This window comes from Columba livia, unplaced genomic scaffold, assembly GCF_036013475.1.
Source record: "Columba livia isolate bColLiv1 breed racing homer unplaced genomic scaffold, bColLiv1.pat.W.v2 Scaffold_134, whole genome shotgun sequence".
NCBI lineage: Eukaryota > Metazoa > Chordata > Aves > Columbiformes > Columbidae > Columba > Columba livia.
Window position 1 is genome coordinate 707031 of NW_027043030.1, and position 16692 is coordinate 723722.

At 51.9% G+C, this 16692-nt stretch overlaps 1 protein-coding gene across 1 annotated transcript in view; it reads right to left on the reverse strand.

Annotated features, from left to right (window-relative positions):
- The window catches only part of LOC135577699 (cilia- and flagella-associated protein 52-like), a 39360-nt gene extending 28027 nt beyond the window's left edge, over positions 1–11333 (reverse strand). The window contains exons 1-2 of the mRNA XM_065047820.1: positions 11195–11333; positions 9109–9162 (exon numbers count right to left, since the gene is read on the reverse strand). Coding sequence (XP_064903892.1) covers positions 9109–9162; positions 11195–11333 — 193 coding nt within the window. The remainder of the gene's footprint in view (positions 1–9108; positions 9163–11194) is intronic.
- Positions 11334–16692: the final 5359 nt, after the last annotated feature.

Genomic DNA, 16692 nt, shown 5'->3' on the forward strand with positions numbered 1-16692 from the left:
GTCCTGGTCACAACAGCCAAGGTGGACACTGATGTTCACATCCCTCACCAGTTCTTCCTTATTTCCCAGTTACAGATTCAGATGAGCATCACTCTTGTTGGCCCACCAGGCAGCCACATTTAGAAGTTGTCCCAAGATCTTCTAGAATGTTGGCACCTACAGCTTTGACTGATCAATGAATGCCAGGGCAATTGCAGTTCCTCATAGGAACCTGCTCATTGACTGCAGGATTCCTCAGGTTGCTGACAGAAGATCTTTTCCATTTCTTCTCCATGATCAAGTAGTTTGTAACACCGAACATGTTGTCACCCTGTACTTGGTTTACATGGAAAAGTCTTGGAAGTGGGGCTGAGTATAGGTGTGCTACAGTTGTCACCGCTCTGAGAAGACAACAGGAGTTTGATCAGTGTCAGTCAGAGCCGATTTCAGCTGCTCCAAGATGGACCCAGTCCTTGCCAAATCTGAGCCACTCAGTGATGCTGGCAGCACCTCTGGCATATTGTATTTGAGAAAGGGTAAAAAACGCTGCACTACAGCAGGTGGGAGAGAGGAGGGAGGAGATGGGAGAGAAAAGCACTGCAGACACCAAGGTCATATCCCATAGGACCCAAGCAAGTCCCTCAGCAGGCCAAATCCTGCTCTCCTGAAATCCTGCTCTTGGCCTTGTTCTCATCTCCCAGGAGCCTCAGCTCCACTTTCCCATCCCTGACTGTTCCATCCTGACCAACTCTTTCTGGTTTGTAAGTGTGAAGTCCCACAGGGCACCACACCCCACTGACTCCTCAGTCACCCGTGTCAGGAAGATGTTGTCAATGAGCTCCAAACCCTCCTGGATGGCCGGTACCTTGCAGATATTGGGATATCTCAGGTCTGCCATGAGGACACGGCCCTGGAAACATGAGGCTTCTTTCATGTGTCTGGAGGAGGCCTCATCTCATTCCTCTTCCTCATCAGTGAGTCTGTAGCTGATGTCCACCCACCAAAACACAGCCCATGTTGTTCTGCCCTCTCATGCTGACTCCTCAACCTTCAGCTGACATTGTCTGTCCCCAGAGAGAGCTCCACGTATTCCTGCTGCTCTCCCACATGAAAGGAATCAACCCCTGTGACTCCAGAGCTCTGACATTATGAGTATCAGACACCCAAGACCCCAAATTTCCTCCAGGAGGTGGTATTTGTAGTGTCCAGTAACTCCTCACGCTGTTCTCTTGGGAGACACACCCTCATCAGGATAAACCATCTGCATGCAAACATTAACAGCTGAGCAAATGGAGCTTCAGCCAGGGGAGAGTCCAGACCTTGCAAATATCTGGTATTTGCCCATCAGGAAGCTCTGAAGTTTGACAAGTTGAAGTCTCCAGTTCTGTATCAGGGCAGGACAATAACCTCATCCATCAGGACAGAGCAGGACCTGACGTGCTGAGCAGTGACCCTGAGGAGAAGGGCCTGGGCAATACAAGGGCTGCCACATGAGCCCCTGGAGAGGCAGATCCTCTGCCTCACTCATTGCTCGGGGCCCTTGCTGGTGCACGGTGATGTGGGGTGTGTGATGCTGCGTGAAAGACAATGGTGTGACAGTTCCCACCCTTACTGGGGGTGTGCAAGGAGGCCTTGAGCTGCCCCCGGTGTCTGAGGACAACATGTTTCTTCACAGGCCTTGTTGGCAGAGATGATCGCCATAGCCAAGGAGACAAAGACTTGGGTTCTCTTGGAAACATCAAGGACCACCACACCAGCCTGTGGGTGCACGCTCACCATGAACAAGGCAGCTGCACACGGGGCTGCATGAGGAGGAGCGTGGGGACCCAGACACCTGCAGTTCTCGTCCCATTCGGTTCAGCACTGGTGTGACCCACACACACGGGTGTGTGCCAGTGTGCGGCTTCCCAGTTTGGAGCAGCAGGGAGGAACTGGAGAGTGCAGGGCTGTGCCAAGGCAGGTTCAGCACCTTGTGCACATGGTGTGGGGTGCTGAGGGACCTGGGCTGCTTTGGCCCAGCAGCGCTGGGGAGGCTGCAGCAGTGCAGGAGTAGCCTGAGAGTGCTTGAAGGGCGGTTTCAGAGGTGGTGGAGGTTTCTTCATAGTGGGAAAGAGCTTGAGAAAGAAATAATGGCCCAAAGTGCAGCTGGGGAGGTCCAGGCTGGACATGGGCAGAAAGGAATGTGATGGAAGGGCAGTGCTGTGGGGGAGCAGGTCAGCAGAGGGAGTCTGCATCAGCCCAAGGCTTTGTGCTTCAAGGACCAGCTGGGGAGGATGGAGAGATCTCAGCAAAGGAAGGAAGATGCTCAGACAAGAGCAAGGTGGGGCAGCAGGGGGGATGTCTCCAGCCTGCAGGGACAGAGGTGCAGGGGATGCCACAGCACAGGACAGGCTGTTGTGGAGATGATCAAGGGATGGAAAGAGGCTGAAAGCCCCACCAGACATGAGCTCCTTCTCCCCTTTGCTATGGCTGTTGTCTGCACCTCTGATGCCTGTGAGGAGACACCTTGTCCTTCCAGCACAGGGGCCTCATGGCCTCCTTGTCCCCAGCCAGGAACCTGGGAGGTGTGGGACCATAGTCCTGCCCTTGGCCTTGCACAGCCTCACATCACACTGTCCCAGGAAGAGCCCTGGGCAACGTGGGAGGGACAGGATCTGATTTCCAAAGTGGGGTCAGGGCTTGGCCCTTTGATTAATGAAACACAACCAGGTTTACTGAGCATCAGAGCCACCTTTTCTTTGCTTTTCCTGACCTTTCATCTCTGCCTCCAGTTTTCAGCTCTAACCAAACTTGGATGTTGTTTCTCAGTAGGTTCCCTCAGTGGGACCCATTAATACTACAGGAAACTTTGGAGTTTGCATCTGAGTTTGACTTCCAGAGAAGTTTCTTCAGCTTCTCCTCAGAGTCTGAGGTCCATGGACTCAGCACCAAACCCACCAGAGGGGTCATTAAAGCGCCTTGGGCTGCTCCTGTGCTGCTGGGCTGGGCTGGGCTCCTGGGACACAGGGAGCTCATGGCAGTGGCAGCGCTGCAGAGAGACAGCTCTGCCCAGGAGCAGCTCCTCTGCACACGCAGCAGGGCTGAGGGCTCTGCCTGCAGCACCGAGGGCACAGGAGCCAGGCACAGAGACATTAAAGGTGGTCAGGACTGGGAGGATGACTGAGAGCTCACTGGAGGAGAAACCTTTGCAGCCCTTGCCATGGTAAGTCTCTGGGTGCAGGGCAGTGCAGCTGTAGCTCCTGGAGGCCTCTCCTGAAACTGGCACAGGCACAACTTGTGGGGTCTGTAAGGACGGGGCTCTTGTCAGGCCATGTTGAACAGCTGTGAAGCCGGGTGAGCACCCAGGGGTGCCCAGGACTGTCCTGCAGAGCAGGGTCCCTGCACCCCAGGGCTGTGCCGGGCAGGAACTCTGCCGCCTGCCAGGGTCAGCGCTCAGCCTGCCCGGGAGATCCCATGGCAGCAGCTGTGGGTGGAAGGAGCGACCCCCGGCAGGGCAGGCAGGGAGCTTGTGGGGTTGAAGGGGGCTGTGTGGGTCAGGGCTGCTCAGAGCTCCAGATCCCCCCACAGACATGGCAGAGGGTCCTTCTGAACAACAACATTGAGACAGGAACAGCTGCAAGGGAAGGAGTCTGTGCTTTCAGTTTTCCACTCTTGGTTGGCTGGGTGTGCAGTGGGAGATGGGGATTTATTTCTCTCTTTGGAGCAGACACTGAGACCCCAGTTCTCGTTAGGACTGGTCTGAGCTGCTCCTGAGCCCCTGCAGGCACAGAGCTGCCCCTGGGCAGTGCCAGGAGGTGTGAGCAGGACAGAGCTGAGCACACAGCAGGTGGGACGGGGTCTGTGACACTGACAGGGAGCAGACCAGGGACAGAGACACAGCTGCAGGCAGCACAGACATGGGCAGGAAGAGTTAACTGCTACCAGAAATGCTGGGGATGGGATTTAGGAACCTCTCTCACATGCTCTCAGTTGGAGATACATTTCCAAGTGCAACCCCTGGTCTCCTCTCCTGCCCAGCAGACCCTCTGCCCCAAAGCCATGGGGTCCAGGTCACGCGTCTCCACCTCAGCAGCTGGACCTCCAGGTGAAGGGTTCCTGGAACGTGGTACTCAAAAAAGGTGCTAAAGGTACTTGCTCTCCAGTGTCATTATGTGAGTGGCAGCAGCACAGCCGGGTCAGGAGAAGGTTCCACAGCATGCCCGTCTGCCTTTCTGTCCTTGCTTTGTTTCTCGGGAACACTGCAGTGTCCTTCTCTGTTTCTCCACCTGTCCCTGGTGCTCTTGCTCTCTGGGGTTGGGGTGTAAGTGTCGGTCACTTCTTGTTCTGCACCAACTAAAGAGGTTTGCCCCAGATGTATGTTCATGGAAACCAGATGCCCAAGCTGTCTTTTAAGCTGTGATGAACAGTTTTTTCTCACTTGGTAGAAAGAGAGAATGAGCTGAAACATCCCTCCATCAGGGAGGGGGTTTTCCGTGAGAAACAGCATGTTTATTTTCCTCAGAGAAGTCTCCCCTAACTTGTCACTGCCTTTTCCTCCTTTCACAGGTCCTCATGCCCACAGGCAGCAAATGTCCAACAGCAGCTCCATCACCCAGTTCCTCCTCCTGCCGTTCACAGACACACGGGAGCTGCAGCTCTTGCACTTCTGGCTCTTCCTGGGCATCTACCTGGCTGCCCTCCTGGGCAACAGCCTCATCATCACCACCATAGCCTGGGACCAGCACCTCCACACCCTCATGTGCTTCTTCCTGCTCAACCTCGCCCTCCTCGACCTGGGCTGCATCTCCACCATTGTCCCCAAGTCCATGGCCAAATCTCTGTGGGACACCAAGGTCATTTCCTATGCAGGGTGTGCTGCCCAGGTCTTTCTGTTTGTCTTTTTAGTTTCAGCAGAGTTTTACCTTCTCACCATAATGTCGTACGACCGCTACGTTGCCATCTGCAAACCCCTGCACTATGGGACCCTCCTGGGCAGCAGAGCTTGTGTCCACATGGCAGCAGCTGCCTGGGCCACTGGGTTTCTCAATGCTCTGCTGCACACGGCCAATACATTTTCACTGCCCCTGTGCAAGGGCAATGCCCTGGGCCAGTTCTTCTGTGAAATCCCCCAGATCCTCAAGCTCTCCTGCTCACACCCCTACCTCAGGGAACTTGGGCTTCTTGTGGTCAGTGCCTGTTTAGCTTTTATGTGTTTTGTATTCATTGTGGTGTCCTATGTGCAGATCTTGAGGGCCGTGCTGAGGTTCCCCTCTGAGCAGGGACGGCACAAAGCCTTTTTCACCTGCCTCCCTCACCTGGCCGTGGTCTCCCTGTTCCTCAGCACTGCCATGTTTGCCAACCTGAAACCCTCATCCATCTCCTCCCAGTCCCTGGATCTGGTGGTGTCTGTTCTGTACTCAGTGGTGCCTCCAGCAGTGAATCCCCTCATCTACAGCATGAGGAACAGGGAACTCAAGGAGTCTGTAAGGAAAGTGATGACTGCTTTTCAAAAGCTGTAATGAAGTGACTTCCTGCTTCTGCATGTCACTTGTAGTAGCTTTTCTGCTTTGTTTTTTTATTTTTATTTTTTTTTTCCCCTTTGGTGTGTGCTTTTCTTGTTTGTATTAATGCTATCCACAAGCAAAATTATCACTTCTTATGGCTGTGTCCATATCTACCTGTCTGGTGTGTCCCATAGTCTTTGTCTAAATAAATAGCTGTACTCTCTGTGTGTATAAATGAAATAAAGGACCCCGCACTGACTTGTTTGGCCAGAATCCTCTATCCTCTCTCTGGGATCTCTGGGGCTGCAGGAGCCATGTCTGTGTGCTGAGGGGGAGTGAGTAGGAGCCACCCTGAGCTGGGTCTTCCTCCCACCCTGATCAGCATGACCCTGCGCACTCACCCCATGGCCCTGGGCACCACAGCCCACTTGCTCTGCAGAGCAGCACCGCCAGGTCGGAGCTGTATGGAGCGTGGGAAGGGGGGCAGGAAGAGCTGGCCAGGTCAGCATAGCTCAGCTGTCTTGGGAAAGGGCTCTGTGGGGAGATGGGATGTTCCAGGAGAAGAGTGGGGCACTGTATGTGTGCAGGAAAGACATGGAAAGAGAAACCCTTTGCTGCAGGTGGCAGCTTGGGGCAGGTGGCCCTGGCACTGTGGCAGCAGGACCTTCCTGAGGATCTCCTAGGCCAAATGTCTCATGCTGTCCTGGGGAGCCAGTCTGGACCTGGGTCTGGAGCTGCCTGTGCTGGAGACCCACTCAGCTTGCTGGCTGGATGAACATTCTCACTGTCCTTCATTCTCACTGGTCCCCACTGCTGTGGGACCAGTTCCAGTTCCAGTGTGGCTGCTCTGCCGGGCTCGGCTGGGGAGAGGGCAGGGGGGTGGCACAATTCAGGAGGGGGTGGGAGGGCTGAACTGGCAAATGCCCCAGAGAAGAAAATACCAGTGAACGGCTGAAGTGTGTGAGTGTGCAGGGCTGGTACACAGCAGTGTCCTCTCCCAGCCAGGCCTCCTGGGAGAGCCCTGAAGCACCAGCAGAGCAGGGGCTGGTGTGTGCCCATGTTCATGGGACAACCTGGGGAAACTGGCCCAGGACAGTCATCACAGACAGCTGCTCAGTGTCTGGAGCACAAGTGTGATGAGGAGCGGTTGAGAGAGCTGGGGCTGTTCAACCTGGAGAACAGGAGATTGAGGGGAGACCTTCTCACTGTCCACAGCTGCCTGACAGGAGGTTGCAATATGGCGGGTCTTGGTCTTTCCTCCCAAGTAGCAAGTGATAGGACAGGAGGAATTGGCCGCAATTTGCACAAGGGGAGGTTTAGATTGGATATTAGGAAAAAAGTATTTCTCTGAAAGGGTTGTCAGGCATTGGAACAGGCTGCCCAGGGCAGTGGGGGAGTCACCACCCCTGGAGGAGTTTAAAGGTGTTTAGACGAGGTTCTCAGGGACATGGTTTAGTGTGAGAGCTGGGCTATGGTTGGACTCAATGATCCCAAGGCTCTCTTCCTATCAGAGTATTCTATGTTTCTGCCTCAGCTGAGAGTCCACAAAGCCAACTGAGTTATGGACACCTGGCACAACCCTGACATTTGTGTGTGTGAGTCTGGGAACAAACCCCACTGACCCAGTGAGATTCACCGCAGTTGCCCTGTGATTCTGGATTGTGTTTTCAAAATGACAGTGCAATCGAGGAGGCCCTGGCATCCGTCAAACCCACCTTCAAGAAAGGCAGGAAGGAGAATGGGGAGAATCACAGGCTGGTCAGCTTGTCTGTGTCCCTGGGAAGGTGATGGGACAAGTCCTCCTGCAGCCATCTGCAGGCACTTGAAGGACAAGAAAGAGACTTGTGAACCAAAATGGGCAGGGGATAGACAGGCATGTTGTATGTATGAAATTGGGCCAGGCCTTGGACATGGTCTCTTGTGGTGTCCTTATAGAACCTCACCTGGTCACCCTGCTTTGGGAAGGAGATGTTCAGGGCTCTCTTCAAACCTGACTGACTATGATCCATTGAGTCTTTCCCCTGGACATGTTTTTGAAGATAGAATATCTGCAGAAAAGAAAAAAACAGCACAATAACCAGCAGCTCAAAGATGCCCTCTGGAAAGTCTGATCTTAGTCTGTTATGAAGCAACAAACTGCCCATCTGCTTCTATATCGGAGTTTTAATGAAACTAATTATAGGCCCAGCCTGTCATCTCTATATTTTCTTGGTGGTGTTTTTTAAATTGTGATAATGCTGCCATCCCCTTTCAAATTGGTTTTCTGCTTTTCTTTCATAATCACTGGCCATGCTCTTTGTGTATTTAAAGAAAATAAAGAGCCCTGTAGTGACTTTTCATGGGATCCTTTCACGAAGGCCTGATTGGAGCTGCAGGGACAGTTCCTGTGTGCATGGGAGGAGGGGAGAAGAGCTGGAAGGGAGCAGCAGCGCTTGTTCTTCCAGAGCTGTTCTGGTTCCACTCCCACACTCTCCTTCTCATCCCTGGTGTTGGTGCAAGGCCTGAGTGCTCTGGCAGCTTGGTCACCGTCCTGCTGTGTGTCAGTGCTGTGGGTGCAGGCAGGGACAGGCAATGGGCACTGCTGTGACAGAGCTGGCCTCACAACAGCCTTTCCAGATAGAAAGGTGATCTCCTATGGGCAGTGCATGATGGTTTGGCTCTTCTTCCTAACCTTCTCTCAAACATATGAGCAAGAAAATGGTCACAGATGAAACCACCAGAGTACAGCTGAACAGTGTGTGTGTGCAGGGCTGGCACACAGCAGTGTCCTCTCACAGCCAGGCTCCTGCCAGAGACCTGCAGGACCAGCAGAGCAGGGGCTGGGCTGTGCCCCTGTGCACTGGACACCCCAGGGAAGCTGCCCCAGGGCATCGTCATGGACTGGCCCCTCACAACCACCATTTCTAGCTCTGGCCTCTCTCCCCCACTCACATAGGTTGCTCTTCCCTCCACGGAGGGACACGGAATGAGTAGCTCAGAAGTCCATGTCTGCATTGTTCTGATGAGATGTGAGCACGCACATCATGGATGTGAGATGAGATGAACCCAGGTGAACACTAACAACATCAGCTATTCCTGGGGGTTCCATGAAGGTCTGTGGGACAGACAGTGTCTCAAGGTCACTTCACGATGGGAGTAACAGCCCATGGGAAACTACCCACTGGGATCTTCTTCCTTGAACTGAGGTCCCTGTGTCCATTCCTCATGATGTGGGACATCTCAGATGGGTGCAGAGCAGGGTGACCCACCACAGGGCTGAGGTGTCTCCCATCGTTTGGGAGTGGCAACAGGAGGCCAGACAGACACTGTGACTCCTGCTTCTGTGTAAAAGGGAAAGACTCTGTCTCTGAGCATCCCTGGGTGCATAAGAATTCCTGAGACTGGCTCTGATGGACCTCTGGCACTTCTGTGTGTGACTCCAGGAACAATCCCCAGTGGCCCAGTGAGATTCATCTCAGCTGCTGGGACGACTCATTGCAAGTGCTCCTGTCTGCTACATCACCATTGCCCGTGATTCTGGATTGTGCTTTCAAAAGTGACAGCAAAATCAGAGAAATTCTGAGGTCCTTGGGGAAGGAAGATGTCAAACCCATCTTCAAGAAGGGCCTGAAAGAGGATTTGAAGAATTAAGGGCTGGTCAGCCTACCTCTGCCCCTGGGAAGGGGATAACCGGCATCTTTGTGCACCAGTTTCTGGAAACCTGAAGGACAAGGAAGGCATTGCTGAACCGAAATGAGCGAAAAACCCACTGAGTCCCAAGAAATGCTCTGGACCCATTCCAGAGCTTTAGAGCCCCAGGAAAGAGCTCAGTGACAGTGCAGCCCAGCCAGTTGCATCTGTGTCCCTCACTGAGCAGCACAACCAGTGTGCAGTCACCCCATGGTCCTGCAGCCAACCTGCTCTGCAAAGCATCAGTGCCAGGTTGGGGCCCTGTGGGGAGCACAGGATGGGGCCAGGAGCACCAGAGCAGATCAGAGGAGGGATGGGGGAGATGAGACAGGAGCTGACCTGGGCTGGAAATTGCCTTGGGGAGAAAACTGCTGGTGTTCAGCTGCCCCAAGATAACACCCAGAGTTAACGGTGCAGGGCCAGAAGTCCTTGCTGTCCTGGTGCTTCACCAGGCCTGGGAAATAGCTGGAGAAGGATTGGTGTCCTCCACTTGCCATCTCTTAGTGCATTTTACCTCCTAAAGGGTGTAATGGAAAGCAAGTCTGGGACCCTGTGTCCAGACCTGCACTGCAGAAAGTATTCACCCAGAAGCCACACCATTTTGCTCTGGTACTTCAGTCCTGGTGCTCATCACATGTCCTTGAGACAAACTTATGCACCCCTCTTGTCAACCTTACCCCAAAAGTCACCCCTAGACAAGGTTCCTGAGCTGGGGCTGAGCTGGAGAACTGGGGTCCAGCTGTGACCAGAGGAAGGACAAGGCCTGTCCTGGGTCCTTTAAAGGGCTGGCAGCCTCTGTGATCTCCACCAGAAAAGGCAGCGTGCAGGAAACAATAGACGATCCCCATGCCCATTGGAGGCCCTTAGGAAGAGTTCCTCTCTCCAAATATCCAACCCAGCTTGCTGCTGCATGAACAACCAGGAGAAACTGCCCCTGGACCCTCATTCCAGACCCCATCTCCTCCACCCATACAGGCAGTGCTCTCCCCCTTGTCACTGAGGTGGTTCCAGGGGACACAAAATGGGAAGAGATGTAGGGTAGGGATATGGTGTCCTTCAGTGCTCCTCATGGTGCGTCCTGCTGGGCTTTGTGCCACTGGTCACAACCCTCTGAGCCTGGATGTTCAGCCAGTTCTCAGTGGTGCTAAACAGGAACATGCCCATGAGCACATTGGGCTGCACTGGGAGGAGCGTGGCCACCCAGACAAGGGCAGTTATTGTCCACCATGACTCAGCACGGGTGTGGTCACACCTGGAGCCCTGTGTCCCAGTGTGAGGTTCCCCATTCTGGAGGAACGGGAGGAGCTGTCGTGTGGCCAGAGAAAGTCTGGGTCATGTGTGGAGATGTTGAGAGACCCAAACTTCTTTAGCCTGGTGAAGTGGAGCCTGAGGAAACGTGCTGGTTTTAATGAAATTGAGTTAATTTTCTTCATCCATTTTGAACCTCTCTCCTTCACAGCCAGTACAGTCTCTTGTTTAGGTTTACTATGAGAATAATGAGATAATGCTGTTTCTTCCCTGGGATAGAGTTCGTTTTGTCTTTTAGCAGCTTTACAGTGTTTGCCATTTGCTATGAAAGGAATGTCAGAACTCACTGATATCTTAGCTGTTGTCAGGGAAACCAAGGACTCCTTCGGCCATCCAGTTGCAGATGCAGATTGGCAGGAGCGGACACAGACAGGATAGCACCTGGATTGACATGCAGGCTGGTCAATGAAATATTCCCTATGATTAGCGTCATGCTCAGTCTAAAGCTGGAGCCGGCTTTTAGGCTTGTTACATCAGTTACTTTGGGTTTTCCAGCTGGTTTGGTCAGTTCCATTCAGAAGTTTCATTCTGTCAGGAGTTCGATGTCAGTTCGGCCTTTTGCCGTTCTGCCATTTTGCCGCTGGCCTTTGGGCCTTTCTGCCTGTTGCCCTTTTGCTCTCTCTTGCTGGGATGGGCTGTTCAGGACCAAGGTGCTCCCTTCTGCAGGACTGGCTGCTCCGTGTGACTGGAGTTACACGGGGGATAGCACTGAGTATATTTTCTTAATTTAATTTATCTATTGATATTTAATTAACCTGGACTATTGTCAGTGAAACCAAGGACTTCTTTGGAGTCCAGCTGCATGATCAAATTGTCAGGAGAGGGCACAGACAGGACAGCACCTTGATTGACATCCAGGTCAATCAATGAGCTATTCTCTACCACTAGCGTCATGCTCGGTATACAGCTGGAGATGCCTTTTCCAGCCAGCTAGTTTTGGTTTTCCGGCTACATTGGTTAGCTCTGTTCGGAAGTTCCATTCTATTGGGAGTTCAGTGTTAGTTCAGTTTTACGATGTTTTGCTGATTTTCAGTTGGCCCTTGGGCCTCTCTGCCTTTTGCACTCGTACTTTCTCTTGCTGGGATCAGCTGTTCAGGACCAGGGTGCTCTCTTCTTTTGGGCTGCCTGTTCAGCACAATGGGAGTTACGTGGGGGTTGCACTGAGTGTCATATATTTTACTTTATGTATATCTTAGTATAAGTATATTATTAGTAGTAGTGTATTATTTTTATTTTCTTATTAATTTTTTGTCTAAACCCACAAGTTTCTCCCTTCCCATTCACTTCTCTCCCTTATCCCACCTGGAGACTGGGAGCAGGATGTGAGCAGCTCTCATGGTCTTGGTTGGTGGCTGTGGTAAAACCATGACAAGAAAGGGCAGTAGTAGCTTCAGAAAATTTGAAAATCACTTTCCAAGATGGTGTCAATATTTAATGTTTTTGTTGTTGTTGGGAAACAGCATGAGAAAGGAAAACCATCAGAAACTGCAGCTATGGAGGTCCAGAGTGGAGCTCAGGATAAAGAAATGTCATTCTGAGTGCAGTGCTGTGGTCATTCAGAGGGGCTCTGGATCAGCCATGGCTTTGTGTTTCAAGGAACAGCTGGTGCGGATGGAGAGACAGCAGCACAGCTGGGGACACATTGGGCTGAGAACAAGGTGGGGAACCGCATGGGGTGTCTTCAGCCTGTGGGGAAACAGCCAGAGTTCTGCCACAGTGCAGGATGGACCATGGTGGACATGGCCAAGAGCACTGGCAAGGCTGGATGTCCCTGAAAGAGCCAAGGTCTTTGTCCCCCTGGCTATGGCTGATGTCCCTGCCACCGAGGTCTAAGAGGAGACACATGGTTGTCATGGCCATGGCACCCCATTGCCTCCTTGCACCCCCATGCAGGCCAGGAGGTGTCACACCATTGCCCTGCACTGGGCATTGCACTCCCCACATCCCCAGGAAGAGCCCTGAGCCACCTGTGAGCCACGGGTTTCTCCATTCCCTTTGGTTATCTTCCATATCGCACTTAATAGTTTGGGGGAGTACATGAGCAGCAGTTGTGGTCTTAGTTGCTGGCTGGGGTAGAACATTGACACTGAAGGATAGCAGTGGCTCAAGAACTCTTGAAAATCACTTTCCAAGGTGATGGCACTTTTTTTTGTTTTTGTATTGGGAAACAGCATGAGAAAGGAAAACCATCAGACACTGCAGCTCTGGAGGTCCAGAGTGGAGTTCAGGATAAAGAAATGTCATTCTGAGCGCAGTGCTGTGGTCATTCAGAAGGACTCTGGATCAGCCATGACTTTGTGTTTCAAGGAACAGCTGGTGAGGATTGTCCTGCACTGGGCATCGCACTCCCCACAGGCCCAGGAAGAACCTGACCCACAAGTGAGGGACAGGATCTCCCTTCCCAGGGGCAGGGGCTCAAGGCTTGGCCATTGTCCTTCATCAGACAAACCAAGGGCTTTCTCAGCATCAGAGCTGCTGCACTTTGCCTTTGCCTGATGCAATCACTGCCTCCAATTATCTGCTCTAACGAGTCCCTGGGGAGGCTTTGTCAGTAACAGCCCTCAGTGGGGCCATTAATGCTTCAAGGTACTTTGGAGTTTGTTCTGACTTGGACTTCTTGAGCAGATTCTTCAGCCTGTCCTTGGTATCTGAGGTTCATGGACTCAGCACCAAATGCGCCACGGGGCTCATTAAAACACAGAAAGCCCTAACGAGCGATGTTTCTTTCCCTAATTTCCTTCAAATCTTCCAGACTTGTAGAACTAACTGGAGAGGTTTCAATGGGACACTTGCTGATGAAGATTTCAAAGAAGATTTCATAAAGGAGGGTTTTTTCTTTCCAGGGTGTTTTCTATCATTTTTCAGTGTATAGAAGAAGTGACAGCAGCATTCTACACTGGACATTGATCCCGAGGGTCTCCTGAAGACATCTGGACAGGCAGGAGAACAGTCCTTGAGGCTGGACACTGTATGGACAGCCTGGCTCCTCACCCACACCCCCAGTCTGCCGGTTCCCTCATTGGCCACCAGAGATTGCATCACTTTTCCTACATCAGTTTAATAAACAGCAAAACACTTTCCTCAGCTGTGTGTGTAAGCTGGATCTGATGAGGTCCAGCATCCACAAGGGACACCCACACAAGAACTGGTTTAGACAGAGAGACAGGAGAGGATAGAAATAAACACAATGAACGTGTTGACTGCCATGTTAATTAGAGCTCTGAAGAACGGGGCAAGTTTGTAACTCCCTGAAGCTCAAAGCAGAAACCAGACAGCTGAGAGGCCACTGAATGACCAAAGAGCAAGTGGAGGAGAAACCTGAGAGCACTGGGAAGGGCAAATGTCCAGACAGTGCTGGAAAGTTGTCCTTGGACAGGGACATTTAATCAGGAGAGGTGGGAACCCCTGAATGACAAGGGAGATGAAATAATAGAGTGTTGGTAATAGAAGTACAGGGGAAGACCAATATTTCTTCTCCTTCCCTTAGTACATCTTTCATCAGCTGTCTCACCATAAACAGCCAGGGCCATTTTAGGGGCCCAGTGTACCTGAGGTGCTGGCCTGGGATTGGCATCTATCACACAGGACCTGGGGAGACCAGAGCACCTTGAGTGCAGGTGGAGCCTGGGCAGGGGTTCCCGGGGCATCTACACTGGCACCAGGTGTTTGTGTCCCTGGAGCTGAAGACATTTGTGTCCTAAATCCATCCCCAGTTCTGGAGAACTCTTTCCTTTCCAAAGAAAAGAAACTCCCCTACAAAGACTTTTAAATAAATAAGTAAGTAAGCAAGCAAGTAAATAAGTAAATAAATAAGTAAATAAAAAAGTAAGTAAATACGTGAATAAATAAATAAATAAAAGCAAGTAAATAAGTAAATAAATACATAAATAAATAAATACATACATACATAAAAAGAAAATAAGAAAGAAAGAAAGAAAGAAAAAGAAAGAAAGAAAGAAAGTATGTTGACACCTTCCTTTGCTTTGGATCTTTGTCTTCATTTCTTCTTATTTTAATATCCATTGACATCAACTGACATCTGATGGGCCTGCAGGCATGAACCAAGATCATGTTGTGTCTTGCACAGCGCCCCATGCCCTCTGAACCTTCCCTGCCCAGGACTCCTCACACGTTGCCCAGAGCGAGTCACACTGAGGGGTTGGCTGGTTCACTGGCTGAGATGTTGGTTTAGATGGTCACCTACAGCACAGGTGGATCCTGCCCCATCATCGCCTGCTCTGTTTCAGTCTGAAACAGAGCCCAACATCACAATGGGATCATGAGAGAACTGAGGTTGAAGGGACCTCAGGAGTCTGCAGTCCAGCCTGTCACCAACTGGTCACACCAAGGTGTTCAAGCCTTGATTCAATCAGAGCTTTAGCAGGACTAGAGAAGTGATCATCCCTTTGTACTGGGCACTGGTGAGGCTGCACCTTGAATCCTGGGGGCAGTTTTAGGCCGCTCATGGCAAGGAAGACATTGAGGTGCTGGAGGGAGTTCAGAGGAGGGTGACAAGGCTGGTGAAGGGTCTGGAGCACCAGTCTGATGAGGAGCGGTTGAGGGAGCTGGGGGCTGTTCAGCCTTGAGAACAGGAGGCTGAGGGGAGACCTTATTACTCTCTACAGCTGCCTGAAAGGAGGTTTTATCGTGGAGGGTGTTGGTCTGTTGTCCCAAGTAGCAAGTGATAGGACAAGCGGAAATGGCATCAAGTTGCACACGGAGAGGTTTAGATTGGATGTGAGGAAAAAATTCTTCAGGGAAGCCACCACGGATGTTCCTCAGGACTCAGTCCTAGGGCCAGGTCTGTCCAATATTTTTATCAATAATCTGGATGCAGGAATTTAATGCACCAGCAGCAAATTTTCTGATCATACCATCCTCGGAGGTGCTGATGACTATCCTGAGGGACAAGGAGCCTTGCAGAATGATCTAGATAGATTGGAGCATTAGGCAATGATCAACGGCATAAAATCTAACAAGTCCACATGCCGGATTCTGCACCTGGGATAAAGTAATGCCAAGGACAAGTCTAATGGGGAGAGGATTGGCTGGAGAGCAGCCCTGCAGAAAGGAGCCTTGGGGCGCTGGTTGACAGGAGGCTCAACAAGAGTCAGCAGTGTGTGCCCTGGCAGCCAAGAGTGCAAATCCCATCCTGGGGTACATCAGACAGAGCAGAACCAACCGCTCAAAGGAGGTGATTATCCTGCTGTATTCAGAGTTGCTGTGGCCTCACCTTGAGTGCTGTGTGCAGTTCTGGCCCCACGATTTGACAAGGATGTTGAAGTATTCCAATGCGTCCAGAGAGCAACAAAGCTGGTGACCGACCGGAAGGCATGTCCTCTGAGGAGTGGCTGAGCAATCTGGATTTCTCTAGTTTGGAGAGAAGGAAGCTGATGAGCAAGCTCCTTGCCCTCTAAAAGTTCCTGAGGAGGGAAGTGTATAGGGAAGTGCTGGTCTCTTGTCCCTGGTATCCAGTGACAGGACATGTGGGAATGGTGCAAACCTGGGTCAGAGGAAGTTCAGACTTGACCCTCTACTGAGAGTGTGGTCAAATACTGGAACAGACTTCTGAACGATAGGATGAGGGGCAACGGGCACAGCATAGGAGGTCCCATCTGAATATTAGGAAAAACCTCTTTACTGTGAGGGTGCCTGATCACGGGAACAGGCTGTCCAGAGAGGTTGTGGAGTGTCCTCCTCTGGAGACATTCAAAACCCGCCTGGACACCTTCCTGTGCCATCTGCTCTGGGCGAACCTGCTTTAGCAGGTGGGTTGGGCTAGATGATCTCCAGAGGTCCCTTTCAAGCCCAACCATTCTGTGATTCTGTGACAGCTGGTTGATGCGCCAAGCCTCAGCATTCAAGAGGCATTTGGCCAATGCACTTACTACCCTGTTTTAACTTTAGATCAGCCTTGCAGTCATGCAGTGGGACTAGATGGTCATTTTAGGTCCCTTACAGCTGAACTATACCTCACCTCCCTTCTTTCCTTTCTCCTCCTTTCCCTAGCAGGGGGAAGCTGCAAAGCCCCCCCACCACAGCCCCACCCAGCACCCTTTGCAGGAAGCCTTTGGGGTGCTGGCCCCAAGGCAGCCCCGGTGCCCAGGAGTTCCAGGGCCTGTCCCTGCCCTTGGTGTCCACGTGCTGGGCACAGCTGCTGGCTGTCCCTGATGCCTTCTCTGCCCTTTGGCTCTCCAGGACAAAGCTCCTGCTCTTTTCTCCAGTCATGGCAGAAACCAGCCCTGCAACCAAG